The sequence below is a fragment of the Bos indicus genome, chromosome 22 (assembly GCF_029378745.1).
Source record: "Bos indicus isolate NIAB-ARS_2022 breed Sahiwal x Tharparkar chromosome 22, NIAB-ARS_B.indTharparkar_mat_pri_1.0, whole genome shotgun sequence".
Lineage (NCBI taxonomy): Eukaryota > Metazoa > Chordata > Mammalia > Artiodactyla > Bovidae > Bos > Bos indicus.
Genome location: NC_091781.1, coordinates 27,026,158 through 27,045,139, shown reverse-complemented (window position 1 = coordinate 27,045,139; position 18,982 = coordinate 27,026,158). Strand labels below are relative to the sequence as shown.

Sequence of the window (18,982 nt, the reverse complement as noted above, 5' to 3'; positions counted from 1 at the left end):
TTTGACAATCCATGGTCTAGAAGCATACTTTCTATCCCCAGAGTCCAAGATTACTATTTTCGGGGAGGGGAGTAAAATTGTAATGATTGCAAGGTATTTCTTTCATTTCCTTCACTTAAGAATCGTGGCAATGAAGGAAAAGAACAAACCACATTCAACATGGAAAAAGTTTCTGTGGTCCCAAGATGTAGTGGTGACAAGTGAGCCTTCTCCAAATCTGTGAAATCACTACATCTGTAGGCTTGGGAAGAACAAACAGTATTGTGTCCTGCCGGTAGTCAAAGGAAGGAAACAAATTTTACTCTGAAAAACATAGCTCCTTCGTTCTGTATAATATGGAGAAAAATCCCTCATCATAAATACTTCATATAAACACATGCACAGTCTCAAAAGTTAACAAAGAAAAAAAATAAACATTGAGGATCAGGCCCTACTCTAGACATTTTATATCCACCAAGTCACCTAATTCTAAGTGAATATTGAATACTGAATAAAAAACAGTACTCATTTGAACATTACTGCTATTGTTAATATTGATACAGATTATAAATAATAAAGCTAAGGGCTAGTAAGGATGAGTTACATCTCTCTAGAATTTTGGTACCACCATCCTGAAGAACATCTTGCTGATATACATGAGAAGTCACAGGCTACCCAGGTGGCTCAGTGGTAAAGAACGTGCCTCCTGTGCCAATGCAGGAGATGTGGGTTTGACCCTGGAAAGATAACACAGAGAAGGAAATGGCAACCCGCTCCAGAATTCTTGTCTGGGAAATCCCAGGGACAGTGGGGCCTGGTGGGCTACAGTCCACAGGGTCACAAAGTCAGACATAACTTAGTGACTAAAAAACAACATGAGAAGCTACAGTCATTTAGGAAGTCTAAAGAAACTCACTAAATTATTTCATTAATTCTTCCTCCATGTAACCATTTAGTAGCAATCTTTTCCCATTGCGAATTATTAGAACAATTTTTCCATGTTTTATTCATCACAATTTCCCTAGTGTACTACACATTACCTTCACTTATTTTCACTCATAACTCCTCCATCACCAGTCTTTAAACTTTTAGAAGACAATAACTATATTCAACATATATATATTTACCCCCTAAGCATCCCTATCATATTGTATACATTGGATAATTTGATAAATTAGTATTTGAAAGGAAATGTGTGTGTTTACGCTTCATTGCAAACTTACAGAATGTTAATAGAGGATCAAATGAAAGAATATAGCCATTCTCAAGATAAATGTATAAGCAAATATTCTATCTCCAACTGGAATATGTATATCTAACTGAAAAATGATTCACTTTGTGAAAACAGGAGCTTATTCCTATAAGCTAATTGAATGATTACATCTGTGACTCTTAAAAATACCGTCACTATGTTTTTACAGTAGTTGTTCAGTCACAAAGTCAACTCTGACCCTTTGAGAACTCATGAACTACAGCACGCCAGGCTCCTCTGTCCTCCACTATTTCCCAGAGTTTGCTCAAATTCATGTCCATTGAGTCGGTGATGCTATCTAACCATTTCATCCTCTGCCACATCCTTCTGCTCCTGTCCTCAATCTTTACCATCATCAAGGTCTTTCTCAGTGAGTCAGCTCTTCTCATCAGGTGGCCAAAGTACTGGAGCTTCAGCTTTAGCATCAGTCTTTTAAGAGTTGATTTCTTTAGGTTTGACTGGTTTGATCTGGTTGCAGGCAAGGAATTCTTGAGTCTTCTCTAGCACCACAGTATAAAAGCATTAATTCTTTGGCACTTAGCCTTCTTCATGGTCCAACTCTCACATCCATATGTAACAACTTAACTATATAGACCTTTGTTAGCAAAATGATGTCTCTGCTTTTTAATATACTGTCTAGGTTTGTCATAACTTTTTTTCTTTTTATTTTAATTGGAGGCTAATTACTCTACAATATTGTGGTGGTTTTGCAATACATTCACATGAATCAGCCATGGGTGCTCATATGTTCCCCATCCTGACCCTCCTCCCACCTCCTTCCCCATCCCATCCCTCAGGGTCATCCCAGTGCACCAGCCCTGAGCACCCTGCCTCATGCATCAAACCTGGACTGGCGATCTATTTCACATATGTTAATATACATGTTTCAATGCTATTCTCTCAAATCATCCCACCCTCGTCTTCATCCACAGAGTCCAACAGTCTGTTCTTTACATCTGTGTCTGTCTTGCTGCCTCGCATACAGGGTCATCGTTACCATCTTTTTAAATTCCATATATATGCATTAATATACTGTAATGGTATTTTTCTTTCTGACTTACTTTGCTCTGTATAATGTCATAACTTTCCTTTCAAGGGTCAAGTGTCTTAAATTTCATGGCTACAGTCACCGTCCGCAGTGATTCTGGAGCCCAAGGAAAGAAAATCTATCACTGCTTCCACTTTTTTTCCTTCTATTTGCCATAAAGTGATAGGACCATATGCCACGATCTTAGGTTTTTTTGTTATGTTGAGTTCCAAACTACCTTTTTCACTCTTCTCTTTCACCTTCATAAAGGGGCTCTTTAGTTCCTTTTCACTTTCTGCCATTAGATTGGTATCATCACCTGCATATCTGAAGTTGTTGATATTTCTCCCAGCATTCTTGATTCCAACTTGTAATTCATCCAGCCCAGCACTTCGGATGTATACCCTACATAGAAGTTAAGTAAGTAGGGTGACAATATAACAGATCATTGCACTCCTTTTCCAATTTGGAACCAGTCAACTGTTTTATATCGAATTCTGTTACTTCTTGACCCTCATTCAGGTTTCTCCCAAGACAGGTAAGGTAGTCTGGTATTCCCATCTCTTGAAGAATTTTCCATAGTTTGTTATAATCCACACAGTCAAAGGCTTAAATGCAGTCAATGAAGCAGAAGTAGATGTTTCTGTGGAATTCTCTTGCTTTTTCCATGATCCAACGAATGTTGGCAGTTTGATCCCTGGTTCCTCTGCCTTTTCTAAATGCAGTTTGTACACCTGGAAATTCCTGGTTCACATCCTGCTGAAGCCTAAATTGAAGGATTTTGAGCATAATCTTGCTAGCATGTGAAATGAGAACAACTGTCCAGTACTTTGAAGATTCTTTGGCATTGCCTTTCTTTGGGATTGGAATGAAAACTGACTTTTTCCAGTCCTGTGCCCACTGCTGAGTTTTCCACATTTCCAACATAATGAGTACAGCACTTTAATGACATCATCTTTTAGGATTTTAAATAGCTCAGCTAGAATTCCATCACCTCCACTAGCTTTGTTCAGAGTAATGCTTCTTAAGGCCCACTCAACTTCACACTCCAGGCTCTAGGTGAATGATCACACCATCGTGCTTATCCAGCTTATTAAGACATTTTTTGTATAGTTCTATGTATTCTTGCCACCTCTTTAATTTTCTCTACTTCTGTTAGGTCCTTATCGTTTTTGGCCTTTATCGTGCCCATCCTTACATGAAATATTCCCTTAGCATCTCTAACTTTCTTGAAGAGATCTCTAATCTTTCCCATTCTATTGTTTTCCTCTACTTCTTTGCACTGTTCATTTAAGAAGGGCTTCTTATCTCTCCTTTTTATTCTCTGGAACTCTTCATTCAGTTGCTTGTATCTTTCCCTTTCTTATAGTAGAAGCATTCACTATTATTGGGTGGCTATTTCTGTTTGGGCAATTTGTAGGATCTTGGCCATCTACGTTACACACGCTCCTTTGCAGTACTGAGAATACAAATACTACACAGGAGTTGTTTTCCTAAAGCCACACATGAAAAGCACTTTAAAAGCAACAACACTTTATTAGTAATCTCGTTTATAAACTCTGAGTGCTGAAGCAAAGTCCCATTTCTGAATTTTAATGACTTGTTTGAATAGCCACCAGAATCTTGAGCTTTTGGTGGGCTGTTTATTACCCAGATACCTAAGGAAGTTTTTTATGCTTAATGTTATTTTGAAGACGGGTTTCAAGAGGATTTCAAAACATTAGCATCTGCACAACTTTGACCATTCCATGGGATGGATCTCTTTGCAAAACAACCCCAGATCTGTGATACAATGATACCTGTATCTGTGACACACGTAAATCACAAATTTCCTTAACACATAATCAGCCCTTAGTCTAAATCTTCAGGCTAAATTTTTCAGTTCAGTTCAGTTGAGTCCCTCAGTCATGTCTGACTCTTTGTGACCCCATGGACTACAGCACACCAGGCCTCCCTGTCCATCGCCAACTTCTGGAGTTTACTCAGTCATGTCCATTGATTCAGTGATGCCATCCAACCATCTCGTCCTCTGTCATCCCCTTCTCCTCCCACCTTCAATCTTTCCCAGCATTAGGGTCTTTTCCAATGAGTCAGTTATTCACATCAGGTGGCCAAAGTATTGGAGTTTCAGCTTCAGCATCAGTCCTTCCAATAAATATTCAGGGTTGACTTTCTTTAGGATGGAATGGTTGGATCTTCTTGCAGTCCAAGGGACTCTCAAGAGTCTTCTCCAATACCACAGCTCAAAAGCATCAATTCTTCAGCACTCAGCTTTCTTGATAGTCCAACTCTCACATCCATATATGAATACTGGAAAAACCATAGCCTTGACTAGATGGACCTTTGTTGGTAAAGTAATGTCTCTGCTTTTTAATATGCTGTCCAGGTTGGTCATAACTTTTCTTTCAAGGAGCAAGTGTCTTTTAATTTCATGGCTGCAGTCACCACCTACAGTGATGTTGGAGCCCCCAAAATAAAGTATGTCACTGTTTCCACTATTTCCTCATTTATTTGCCATGAAGTGATGGTACCAGATGCCATGATCTTAGTTTTCTGAATGTTGAGTTTTAAGCCAACTTTTTCACTCTCCTTTTTCACCCTCATCAAGAGGCTCTTTCATTCTTCGCTTTCTGCCATAAGGGTGGTGTCATCTGCAGATGTGAGGTTATTGATATTTCTCCTGGCAATCTTGATTCTAGCCTGTGCTTCATCCAGCCCAGTGTTTGTCACGAAGTACTCTGCATATAAGTTAAATAAGCAGGGTGACAATATACAGTCTTGATGTACTTTAGTCTAAATCTTCTAAGGTTAGGATGGAATGTTAGGATTTCTATCAGTCACTTGTTGAATGCCTGAACATGCTCCACATTTCTCTTTACCTCAGAATTTGAGTTTAACTTAGGAAGTCATGTTTGCTTTTCAGATAGAACCCGAGCTAGACTGTCTTTCTGGAGTTCAGCAAATCTGTGATTCTCTAATTATATGGAGCTTGTATGATGTGACCCACCATATATATTTGGAATCTTTAGTTTGACCTCATTTAAAAATCGAAATGTATTAGGTATAAATTCAAAATTCACCTTTAAAAAAATCATAGGTCTAGCAATAGTAGGCCTTGTCTGTCTCTTGGCCCTCCTTGTCTGGGCACTGTCACAGAGACAGAGCACATTCTCAGCTTCCCCTGAAGGCAGTCCTACAGGCAGGGCTGTCAGTAAGAATGTCATCTATAATTATATGCAGAATAACTGTGTTTACTAAATAAGTTATCCTTAATTGATTTATGCCATTCTTCTGTCTGGAATGCTTCCCCAGTCTGTCCTTCAAGACACAGAGTATTATTTTGATAGTCCAGCCAAAATTAACTCCACTTTATCAGAAATTCAATGGAATCTACTGGATTATACCTCTCCCAAAGCATCTATATTTTAGTAATTTCCATGAAGGTTTCCTTCTTTTTCCTCAACCGACTGCCTTTTTATTCCCTTAGAAAGTGAAGTTGCTCAGCCGTGTCCGACTCTTTGCGACCCCATGGACTGTAGCCCGCCAGGCTCCTCCAACTATGGGATTCTCCAGGCAAGAGTACTGGAGTGGGTTGCCACTTCCTTCTCCTTTATTCCCTTAGAGCATACAGCAAAATACCTTGCCCATGATAGCATGATAAGTGCTTGATTAAAAAATGATCTGAAAAAAACATGTATTTATGCTTTAGAACTGGGATCAGAAAACTATGGCCCATTGGTCAAATTCAACAGCATCTGTTATGTTATGACCTGTGAATCAAAAATATAATATTCCATGTCACATGAAAAATATATGAAATTCAAATTTCAGTGTCCATAAATAAAGTGTCACTGGAACACAGCCAGGTACTATCTGTGGCTGCTTTCGTATTACAGCGGCAGAGATGGGTAGTCATGACAGAGACCATATGGACTGCAAAGCCCAAAATACATCCTATCTGAACATTCTATTAAAAAGTATGCTGACCACGGCTTTAGGAAAAGCTACGTCTGTTAGCAGAACAGTGACTTTGCCTTGTGAGAAAAAAAGATTTATTTTATAATACTTCTATCTAGGTTTAGGAAGTCATTTTAGCTCTCAGAGTCCCTGAATTCTCTACTGCTCTACAGGAATGATACCAATATTACAGGGCTTTTGATGCAGAGATAAGCAAAAAATTTTAATACAGCAAGCAGCAGTATCATAAATGGTATTGTTACTGCATTTTTTGCCTAGCCCTCATGTCAAATGTTTAATTATCTCTGGTTGAGGACTAGTAGTTTATGAGAAGGCAGCCTAATAAATGACTTCATTCACTAGAGTCTCATATCTACATGACACAAAAAACAGGATGCAATTTTCCTTATTTTCATGATGGTTGTGAACACTGGCACCTGTGTTCACTTACCTGGTTTGAGCAAATAGTTGCAAGTATTATGCCAAAGAAAAAAGGTGCCTGTGGAGGGTGACTGCTTCAAAAAGTTTTGAAATATGGAATCGTCAAGACACGCATGCCATCAGTTCTCACTGAGAGACAATTCTCCAACAAGTATTTACTTTCCACTCTGTCTTCAAATAATTACTCACCAATGAAGTGTCAATGGAAAACTCAACAAGGTAACAGCAAAGAGCATTCAAAAACCCCATGAAGCAGAAAAAAAACACGGGATTCTCTTATATTGCTGTTAGCAGGAGGTGTATCTTCTCTCTTCTCCCATAATAGAAATTATTGCCACAGCACTGAGGATCCTCATTTTACTTTGCTGTGTAATCAAGCACATAAAAAAGGCTTGTGTGGCACTGAATATGCTGTAGTAAATATTATTTCTTAACTAAAAGATAGATGGGCACTCAGAAACCCATGCATCACATTGTTCAACATCCAATATTTCATAATTACCTACATAATTATGCTCTGCATGTGACCGCTTTTCTATATTTCTTATACATATGTTTGAGTTTAAATATCATGTGTGAGTGTGTGCACACACACATACTCATGAGGTCAGAATGAAAAGCTGTTTTCCTATAGAGTCAAAAAGTCAAAGCGTATTAAAATCACTAAAATCCTGTGAAAGAACATGTAGTTATGCAAGTCTTAGGTGTAGACTAAAATTCCAGGAGTCCTGCTATAAAAACTTAATGCTAGAATAAAAATGCACACAAAACACATAAAAACACAAAACTGCCATCCTTCTTTAAACCTACCTGGGTGGCACATGAGACTGCCCTTTGAGTGGGCATATTCTTAGAACAAGAGACGTATATTGAAGAACAGGGACATTCTGTTCCCAGTATTCATGTATTCTATAAACAACTGTTGAAATTTATCAATGCCCCATGTCCACGAAAGTGAAAGTGAAGTCCCTTAGTCATTTCCGACTCTTTGTGACCCCGTGGACTGTAGCCCACCAGGCTCCTCCATCCATGGAATTTTCTAGGCAAGAGTACTGGAGTGGGTTGCCATTTCCTTCTCCAGGGATCTTCCCAACCCAGGAACCGAGCCCAGGTCTCCTTCATTGCGGGCAGATACCTTACCATCTGAGCCACCGGGGAATCCCATGTCCATAGGCAGTAGCAATCAATGTCACAATGGTAGCAACCAATCCCAGCACCACCTGGATGCCTTAAGTCCAGCCAACAGTATCCTTCACCACACCTCCTTGCTTGTAGGATCAGAGGAGCAAATAAAGTTCACATGCTTGGAATTAATTGAGTTAGTCATCAGAGCCACTCAAAATAGCAGCTTACAAATTCCACTCTCAAGTTTAAAAAGAAAAAAAAAAGTGAATTAAGTCATGGGTTCAGAGAATTTTAATTCATGAGCCACCACACCATCTCACACCATCCCTTGAATTTTCTTTCTTGACCACAGATGATGGGGTTCTCAGTGACTATACAGTAAGTCCAAGAAAAAAGCCACTCTTCCTTGAAATAGTCTCCCAAGGTCACTCAATACAAGCCGGGCATCAGATCTACCTGAGAAAGCCCTCCTTTCTTTCTTTTTTTTTTTAAACTGTTCTTTTAGTTAAAAGGAACAAATTGCCTCCTGTTTAAGTGACAGGTGGGAACATTACCTTTGTCTCCAGCAATCTTATAAATAAGTAAACCTAACAGGTGACTCTTATCCTACTAAGATAAGAGCTTAATTCCTCAGCTGCCAGGCAGCAGTTGGAAGAGGAAGCACATCTGCATTGGTAAATCTAGTAGGGATACAGTAGATTTTTTTGTCTTTCCCTTTTTTGCTAAGATCAAGTTTGTTGTTTTCTTCCTTTATACACAATAAATGCCCAAAACACAGTCTGACCAAAAAGCAGTGTTTCACATTCAACAGATGGTTTTCAAAATGAATGGAACATTGAACAAACATTTTATTAACAGCAATACTTTAATCTTAACCTTCTAACATGGAATTTTACAAGTAGAAGTGTCACAGTGATGCACAACTGCACAACTGCTTTGGTAATGCAATAGCAGTTATTTCAGGCTCCAATTATGCCATTCACTTGAAAGATAAAAGAAATAATAAATAAAAAAGGATGTTGAACAATTATATTTATCTACTGAGGGACAAATAAATTCTAACATTTCAGCCATTTCCAAATGTCATTTGCCTTCTCATTTTCACTGACAACCTTCAAAGAAATAAATGCGGTGTTCCTTGTGGGCATTGTTAGTTACCCTTCTGTAAAAAAACAAAAGAAAACTGGCAATCACTGGACAATTACCAACCACAAAAAAACAGCTAAACCTCCACAGTTGGCAAATAAAACCTCCAAAAGTTGTTCAATAATGTGATAGTGCTTTAAGCTTATGGAAAGCTACATCAAAAAAAAAAAAAGAGATAAAATGTCTATCTTCTCCTATAGTTTCTTCAAATTATACACACAGATACTTATACATGTAAAGATGTATCCATAATTCAATTGCTCCCTACCACATACTATTCTCATTAAATAATTTTAAATTTAAAATGTTTTTTTGTAAAATAACATCCAGTGCTGCATGCATTGCCTGGTGGCTCAGATGGTACAGAATCTGCCTGAAGTGCAGGAGACCCAGGTTTGACCCCTAGGTCGGGAAGATCTCCTGGAAAAGGGAATGGCAACTCACTCTAGTATTCTTGCCTGGAGAATTCCAAGGACAGAGAAGCCTGGCGGGCTACAGTCCATGGGGCGGCAGGAAGTCAGGCATGACTGAGCAACTAAGCGCACAGTGCTGCGTATCTACTCACAGAGTTCTGTCTCTTGACACTGTCTCAAACTTAAAGTGAGGACTGCTGTTCAAAGAAAGCGACGTGCAAAAGTGAAGATAAATTGGATCTCTATGATCTTTGGTGAGGAGGAAGTATAGACAGGGTACCTTAGGCTTCACTGGCAAAACGGAACAAGCAGCTGTGCCACTTCCCCAATTAAAATATGCAGCAGGTTTTTGGGTGAGAATTTTCCTTTGAAAGTAATATGGGTGAAAAAACGGTCCCTCTGCATGGACATTTTCTGATGACCAAGCTATGCATGTATGCAAACAGCGAGGGTACTGGGGCGAGGGTGTCACTGGAAAAGATGAAGTGGAGGAAAGGATCCCCATGGGATGCCTGTCAGGCTTTTTCACTACCATGGGATCCAAATGATATATTAAGCAAAAGAAAAAGAAGTTTTCAAACTGAGCTAAAACGAAAGACAGGAAGTATATGAGAAGGCTTCATTGATGGCTTAGTGGTATGGGATCTGCCTGCCAATGCAGAAGTCAGGGGTTCAATCCCTGGTCCAGTAAGATGCCACCTGTCATGGAGCAACTAACTCCAAGTGCCACAACCACTGAGCCCATGTACCACACCTACCGAAGTCCATGGGTCCTACAGCCAGTGCGCCACCACAAGAGAAGCCACCGCAATGAGAGCCTGCACATCGTAAGTAAAGAGTAACCTCTGCTTGCCGTAGCTAGAGACAAGCCCACGTGCATGCAGCAATGAACACCCAGCACAGTCACAAATCAACAAAATGATGTGAGAATTGCAGAAACACATAGTAAAATACCCTGCACAGTGCCGAGCACTGAGGACAGCCAAGCAGCGATGGTCATAATTTTTAGGTAAGCTCAGAGGCACTGACAACTGACATTTGTGAGGAAACGGCTGATTTCCACACTGGTGGGCATTTCCAGTCAGGCTCATATACTGATGAGCAAGATGGCACAGGCTCAGTATAGAGGATACATATAGCACACTCAAGAACCCGACTCCCAACACTCAGCAACGCGTGGGATGAATCAGCAGTCACTTGAAGCAATACACACTGGTGTGTGTCCACAATCTATTCCAGGAAAGCACTTCACAGTCCTCAAGAGGGAAAGCAAAGGAGATAAATACAGAGGCCAGGCCTAGAATTTTATTAGGAACAGCAATGTGATCCCTCAGCCAGTTGGCCCATCAAGGCAATTCTAAGCAAGCTAATACCAATTAAGCCTCACACTTTTTGAATTCAAAGTGGCTCTATGTCACAGGCACCATTTTCCTTTCAGCAGCCCAGTCTCTCTAGGGCAACACTTTCTGTCCATTCATTTCAACAGTCATGTCTTCACAACCCAGTGAACTGTAGCCTACCAAGCTCCGCTGTCCATGGAATTCTCCAGGCAAGAATACTGGAGTAGGTAGCCATTCCCTTCTCCAGAAGGTCTTCCCAACCCAAAGACCGAACCCAGGTCTCCTGAAATGCAGGCAGATTCTTTACCGTCTGAAAAACCAGGGAAGCCCACTTTTCTTAAATAGGATCCTAAACCTACAGCCACAAAATTAAATGATGCTTGCTTCTTGGAAGAACAGTTATGTTGAACCTAGACAGCATATTAAAAAGCAGAGATGTTACTTTGCCGACAAAGGTCCATATAGTCAAAACTATGGTTTTTCCAGTAGTCACGTATGAATGTGAGTTTTGGACCATAAAGAAGGCTGAACGCCAAAGAACTGATGCTTTGAACTGCAGTGTTGGAGAAGACTCTTGAGAGTCCCTTGGACTGCAAGATCAAACCAGTCACTCCTAAAGGAAATCAACCCTGAATATTCATTAGAAGGACTGATACTGAAACTAAAGCTCCAACACTGGCCACCTGATGCAAAAAGACAACGACTCGTTAGAAAAGACCCTGATGCTGGGAAAGATTGAAGGCAGGAGGAGAAGGGGACAACAGAGGACCAGATGGTTGGACGGCATCACTGATTCAATGGACATGGGTTTGAGCAAGCTCTGGAGATGGTGAAGGAGACAGGGAGGCCTGGCATGCTGCAGTCCATGGGGTCGCAAAGAGTCGGACATGACTGAGTGACTGAAAAACAAAAATCTTAGCATTTTTTCTCCTCTCATTGTCTGCATGTGCCTTCTTTCACTCTCAGACAGAATGCAACCTGACTGACTCATCTTGAACTCCTCCAAAGCACTTATCGCAATGCCTCACACAGAGCAGACACTCCGTGAATGCCTGCAGGATGGCTGCACAAACAGAGAACTCTAGTTGCAACGTATGAGATGCACTGCAGAAAGGAAGGAAAAGCGGGCACAGAGAGGAGGAGCAAGGCCAGGGCAATAGTTGAGATGAGAGATAATAAAGGCAAGAGCTGTCCATGTAAACATATACTGAAGTTGGAGTAGAGATAAGGTGAGAAAAAAGGACAATGAAGAGGAAGTATAATTTAGTATCACAGCATAAACCCTGCCTTCTCTTTGCTTACAGGCGTATTTGCAAAAGAAAAAAAAAATGTGTTATTGACTAGAATCAAGATTCCTTTTGTTGTGGTTTGTATAAATGTATATATACACGTGTGACTGTCTTATACTCAAAGTTCAACATTATTCATGAGCTAATACTTAAGAATGCACCCTCACATCCCAGGAGTCCAGACCATTTAGCTCTGCTAATACAATTCATAGAAGACATAATTTGCACAGGGGTACTTAAAAACACTTTCATGTGATGAGTACTTTAAGACTGCTTACCATTTAGGCAATAGTCAATTAAATTGGTTTGAATGAGCACTTTATTCACAGGAGTCAGTGAACTAATCAACAGAAACTTTTGAGACAATAGCTATTTTAAGAGCTAAATAAAATTGTGGGTTTTATTTAACCTTATGTGCTTGTTGAACTCTAACAGCATTTCCAACATACATTATTTTTTAAGCACCCCCCCAAAGCCTTCTTAGTCACCACAAAGCTTACAAAAATCCATTATTTGGAGATCAAGATTACAGGAAGAAAACACACCAATGATGCTTGCTTTTCCTCTCCCTGATTTTCACATGTATACTCTGATAAACTGTCAAGATATAAATAGTACAAATGAAAAGCAATTCAAGATTTAGGGTGGTGCAACTGAGGGAATGATTTGAAATAAGTTTACCGGTGAAATCATGGAGGACGTGAAGATTTATAAGCAGAGATCAGTGACGTCTCCATCTCACCAGTATCAATGATATAACATCATATTATACACACAGAAAAATGACAGCTATTTGCGTTAATGGCAACAGTTTACTAGAAGCACCACATCCAGTGCCACAAACTCATTTTCTCAATGATTTCAAGGGTGGCAGTTATTAAACCAATTGAACAATATTCCTCAATTATCTCAAAGAGAACTTGGAATGTGTATTCTGTTTCCAAAACTTTCCTTAATCACTATTTGGATGAAAGACTAGTGCAGAAAGTTTTCATGTTAAGATGACAAAGAACAGGATGGAACCTATGATCGAGGGCACTCTAAGATGCTTGCCAATAAGCTCAATTTGTATTGTATTTGCACACAAACTATCGGCCTTAAAACACGCAGAGTTTATGATGTGCAAATGCAGCCCAAACCTGTGCATTTTCTTTGTACATGCTGTCCATTATTAAATCTATACTGTAAAGGAAGCCAAGGCTCATGCCCAGTGATCACACATTTTAGCCTCAATTATAATACCAACAATTTAAAAAAATGACTTAATCTAGATGATATAAATCTTCTCATAAAACTGAAGTCTTTTCTCAGTTATAATGCATTCAGGGATACCTGTGAGTGGACACAACCTTCACTGCCTTGGTAGGTCCTGAAGAGGTAGGTCCTTTTTCCAGCTCTGTGGCAAAAGGGTTAGGCCCGGTCACAGGGGCTGGAGGAGGGGCATTTTCTGCTTTGGATGATGTGTAAGCCAGAGGGGGCATATCAACATGAATTCATCAAGGGGCTGGTGTCTTCTGATTTCTCTGATCTGAATGCAGAGTCAGCTCTGCCCTCAGGCTGGCTTCCCAGGTGATTGTAGGCTGGACACCTGACGCAACCAGGATGCCAAGATTCCTCATTCAGATACACTAGGAGAAAGAGCACTTTTCCTAAAGTTTGAAGAAAATGTCCTTGATTTAATCAAATCTTGTGTTAAAAAAAAAAAAAATCCCTTAAGCTCAGTGGCTTAGGCCAATCACTGGGGCAAATCAGAAAGGTCTATCTGTAGGGCTCTGCATCGGGTTAGTCTTTTCCAAGCCTCAGGGCTGTTTCATGACAGCAGTAAACAGTTGATACTGGAGACACCAACAGAATATCCACTACAAGAAAGCTGCTGCTGCTGCTACTGCTGCTAAGTTGCTTCAGTCGTGTCTGACTCTGTGCAACCTCATAGACGGCAGCCCACCAGGCTCTTCTGTCCCTGGGATTCTCCAGGCAAGAGTACTGGACTGGGTTGCCATTGCCTTCTCCAATGCATGAAAGTGAAAAGTGAAAGTGAAGTCGCTCAGTCGTGCCCGACTCTTAGTGACCCCATGGACTGCAGCCTACCAGGCTCCTCCGTCCATGGAATTTTCCAGGCAAGAGTACTGCTCAGGAAGGCTTTCTTATCTTTCCTAGTTATTCTTTGGAACTCTGCATTCAGATGTTTATATCTTTCCTTTTCTCCTTTGCTTTTTGCTTCTCTTCTTTTCACAGCTATTTGTCAGGCCTCCCCAGACAGCCATTTTGCTTTTTTGCATTTCTTTTCCATGGGGATGGTCTTGATCCCTGTCTCTTGTACAATGCCACGAACCTCATTCCATAGTTCAGCAGGCACTCTATCTATAAGATCTAGGCCCTTAAATCTATTTCTCACTTCCAGTGTAGAATCATAGTGCCTAAGTATCCATTAATGAGTACTGTTAGTATTACTAATTTTGAAGTCTTCACTATTATTTTCCTCATCTGAGTGTTACTTCTTTTTCTGGTTTCTTAGACTTCTGGAGGGTTCTTATCTCTAAATCTCTGTTTTCTACATAGTTCTCAACTTTTTTCATAGCAACTCAGTAAGAAACATGTGTAAGATCAAGACTCAATTCACATATATTAAAAGGACAGCTCTAGGAGGACTGGGACATTGTTTTGTTCACAGGTATATCCCAAATGCCTAGAAGTGCTCAGCAGACTATATTTACTAAATGGACAGTGAATGCTGATACATTATACTTTAAGGTTATTTTATTTTCTAATGAAAATGCTTGACATGATCCAAAGAATCGATCTTTTAATCCCTTACTTCGTAATGACCTTCAGTTTGGAAAACTCATCCCTGTCTTCTGCCGGTTCTTCATTTCATTCACAAGGTACACCTCTTCAAGTGGACGCAAGGTGACACTTGAGCCTTGAGGTTATCTTCAAGCCTTTCTTTTTTCTCATATCCCATATACATCCCATCCACAAATCCTCATGAGTATATATTCAAAATTTATCCAAAATCTGACTACCACCCTGATATTTTAGCCACCTGATGAGAAGAGTCAAGGCCTGATGGCTGGCAAAGATTGAGGGCAGGAGAAGGAAGTGACAGAGGATGAGATGGTTGAATGGCATCACCGATTCAATGGACGTGAGTGTGAGCAAACTCCAGGAGACAGTGAATGACAGGGAAGCTTGCCTGGCATGCTGTAGTCCATGGGGTCACAAAGAGTCAGACACAGCTTAACTACTGAACATCAACAACCCCTGCTACCACCCTGAAGTCAGCTACCAACATCCCTTCCCTCATTACAGCATTAACTTCCTACTGGGGCCTCTGCTTGCTCCCCTTTATCTCTACAATCAATCCGCAACACAATGTCCCGCCAGGTCCTTAAAAAAAAACACACAAAATTACATCACTGCTCTGATCAAATCACACTATGGCTCCTGAGGGCAGTCAAAGCAAGAGCAGTAAATATTTTCAGTGATACACAATGCCTTCATGTTCTGCTGCATCCATCTCCACATTACTTCTTGACTTTCACCTACTACTTCTTTTCCATAACTCTTCCATATCTAACCAGGCTAACTTTCCTGCTATTTCAAGAAATAATCAGCATGTCATATATTAAACACTTGCATGGATTGCTGACTTTGCCTGAAGCTCTCTTCCCTAAATACCCACAAGGTCAACTCGTTCACTGCTAAGTCTTTGTGCCACACATCACCTTCTCTATGAGGATGAATCTGAAGACCTCATTTAAAATGGTAACTCACGTCCCAGCCCCCCAAACTTTCATGTTATGCGGCTTATTTTTCTTCATAGCGCCATCATCTACTAACTCAGTGTGATTCTCTACCACAACCTGAGTATATATAAACCCTACATGACACAGATCTCTGTCCCTTTTCTTCACTGGAAACAATGTACAACATATAATACATGCTTAATAAATATTTTTTAAAGAATGAATGCAGCCTGGTTTTTTTGAGGAAAAAATGCTCATGTTCATCTTAGGAAAAACTGCCAGCTCAAAATTGCAATTTGCCTCTTTGCTGCAGAGAGAAATATGCAGAGACAAAACAATAGAAGGAAATCATTTTTAAAATGCACAAAATAATGGATAACAGAAAGCTTAGATATGAAAAAACAGAAAGTCAAAATTATCAAGCATTTGCTCTATTTATTGAGTTAATGTCTTAGGATAAACTCTAGGTAGTGAATTCACATAATATGTCTTTACTTGGTATTTATTTATAGATACCTACTACATCAGGAACAGATTTTAAATTTAATATTTAAAAAGTGACCCAATATTGGTTAACAGAATATCATACTCACAAGCTAGCTTTTTTGTCTAAATTTTATATAAATGCAAAAAGAGTACCAATATTGAGTATATAAAGAACTGTAATGCAATCAATACTCTTCAGAAAAGTGGTCAGAGACAAATTATTCTCCATACCGTAATTGTAAAGATTACCAATTCTGTAAGTAATGCTCTCTATATAATTTACCATGTATTAATCCAATTCTCCTTTACCAACTTTTATAGTTTTTTAACATACCTAGAAAATCAAGTGTTCCTTTAAAACTTTTTAAATAATGTCTTAATATTTTGTAAATTAATACTGCTTTTGCTGCATTCTCTATAAGAAAGCAGTATCATAAGTATAAAACATTTCTAAGTTACTGAAAGCAAGCAATACAGTTTGTACACAGTGCCAAATTACAATTTAAAATTTTAAACCTTTGACACACTAATCGCACTTCCTTTAGCTATATTTCTACTTTCTAAGTATATCTACCCGCTTCCAAGTAACTGTAAAATTTCAAGGTTGTTTCTATGAAAGTTGACATTGTGAATAATAATACTGCTGAAGTATATTTCCTTTCATTTTTCTCCTTTAACAACAGAACTCAAATTTTAAATTTTTTAAAATGAAGGAAACAGTGCAAGAAAAAATTGCTTTCATATCTGTGTGGATCGTCTCCAAAGACTATTTAAAATAGTAAAAATTTAAAATAATTATTCCTTTTTCGCTCACTGCTAGGTTAGTAGCAAAGAAAATCTTTTAGAGAACAAAACTGAGGCATCAGGGAAAAACCTGCTTAAAAAAAAAAGTTTATTTTAAAAGTTGGAGGTTTAAGTATCATTTAAATATTTTAAGAATGTTTAAAATTTGACATAAGGGCTCAGAAGTCTACTCCAATATAAACATGTCTTCAAGTGACATATGTTTTACCTGACACTGCATTTGGCCTCATTCCACACCAATTTCCTCCTCTTAGAAAAGAAAAATGACAGGCCACTTTTTTTGTCTACTTTCCTTAAGTATCAAAAAGAACTTGTTCGTCTAGAAAATAGGTCATCTTCTCAGGAGACAGATGCTTAAATTTTGTGGGTGAGAGGTGAAAACTTCTGTAACCTACTTTCAAGTGGTGTAGTCAATCTACCAATAAATGGAAAATGCATATACATGTGCATATAGATAGAATAAGTACAGTTAAAGATGCAATAAAACGGTGTGTATGTGGGTATTCATCGTACCATTCTTTCAACTGCTTATGTACCGGAGAAATTTTATAATAAAAAGAAATAAAGTAATAAGATGAAAAAGCAAAAAAAAAAAAAAATTAATCCTTGTACATATATTACTTCATTTAAAGCAATCTTTGTCTTTACTCCTCTACTGTTCCAGAAAATGAAACAAAACGAACAAAATGAAACACATTTTAAGAGTTGCTTTTGTATGGTGGATATAGGAGAATCTTTCCCTTTTTTGTTTTGTTTCAAGCTACAAATTTTCAAAGTTTAAAAAATTAAAATTCTATCTTTATTTTTACTCCCTTAAAAAAGTTATTTGGTAGAAGAAAAACTGTATTGCTTGTAAGATTAGACATGAAAATACTGAAATTCCTTAAAATCTATATTCTTCCTTTATACTAAAGTTTACAAAATTTAGACTTTTTGGAAAAAATGTCATACACTACTCTTCTCAAGTTCTGGTTGTTATATTCATAGCACTAAACTAGATCTGTTTCAGTAAGTGACACTATATTTGTGATGAAAGTAAAATAGCTTGCAAAAATTAGGAAGCAAAACAAGACTCCATTTATCAGAAAAGTAGTATTTTCTTTCTGGGAAAAAAAAGATTTGTGGAGTATTGTTCAACATTTAAAAATTATTTAACATGTGACTCAAGCATAGTTCTAACTTCAACTTAGAAAATACAGTTTATTATTACCTTCTAGGCAGCCAATGAATGAGAGGAAGATCAAATGCTTCCATGACAACAACATCTTTAACTTCGAAAAGCAAGAGTAACTCTTGTCCAGTTTCTGATGAATACAATGTTTAGTCTTCAGGTAAATCCTTTAATCTGTAAAATATATATACAAAGAAGTCAGACTTTAAAAAAATGAACTGCTTTAAAACGTAGATTTTCTTCTTCTCATAAAACTGTACCATTCACAACACCCAAAACAGCACCCAAAATCCCCAAATGAAATGCATCTTTTTGAGGCAAATAAAGATGTATGGTATATAGATGCTTAAAAAACTCTTTATGTAACTGATAGGCATACAGAGGAAGCTTCACAAAATTAGAAATGTCCAACAAAACTAAAATATTAAATATTAAAACTTTGCTTGATAGTAATCATAACAAATAAAATACGGCCTTGAAATTAAAGCTTTTCTCATTTTCTTTCATGATAATAATTTTGGTTAAACTAAAGGAGTCAAATCAGTAGATATCTTGAAGCAATGCTTTTCATAGTCTCTTAATCCTTCATAAGACATATAAATAACATTGTCAACATTCATCCTAAGCCTTTTTTTCAGGAACACCTGTAGAAAGCCCTCAATTACTTATGCTTCATAAAACAGATAAAAATGCTAACAATGAAAATTGTTCAGTCAGATAATCTTGCACATGGAACGACCTTATTTTTTGCTTTCTTGAATTTTCATAAACTTGAATGTGCTGGCTAAGAGTAGATAATTACGTGA

At 38.4% G+C, this 18,982-nt stretch overlaps 1 protein-coding gene across 4 annotated transcripts in view; it reads right to left on the bottom strand.

Annotated features, from left to right (window-relative positions):
• The window catches only part of CNTN3 (contactin 3), a 402,840-nt gene that overhangs the window by 276,508 nt on the left and 107,350 nt on the right, over nt 1-18,982 (bottom strand). For all 4 annotated transcript variants that reach the window (XM_070776321.1, XM_070776319.1, XM_070776322.1 and 1 more), the window contains exon 2: nt 18,216-18,350. In XM_070776321.1, the coding sequence (XP_070632422.1) occupies nt 18,216-18,270 (55 nt within the window). In that variant the 5' untranslated portion in view covers nt 18,271-18,350. The remainder of the gene's footprint in view (nt 1-18,215; nt 18,351-18,982) is intronic.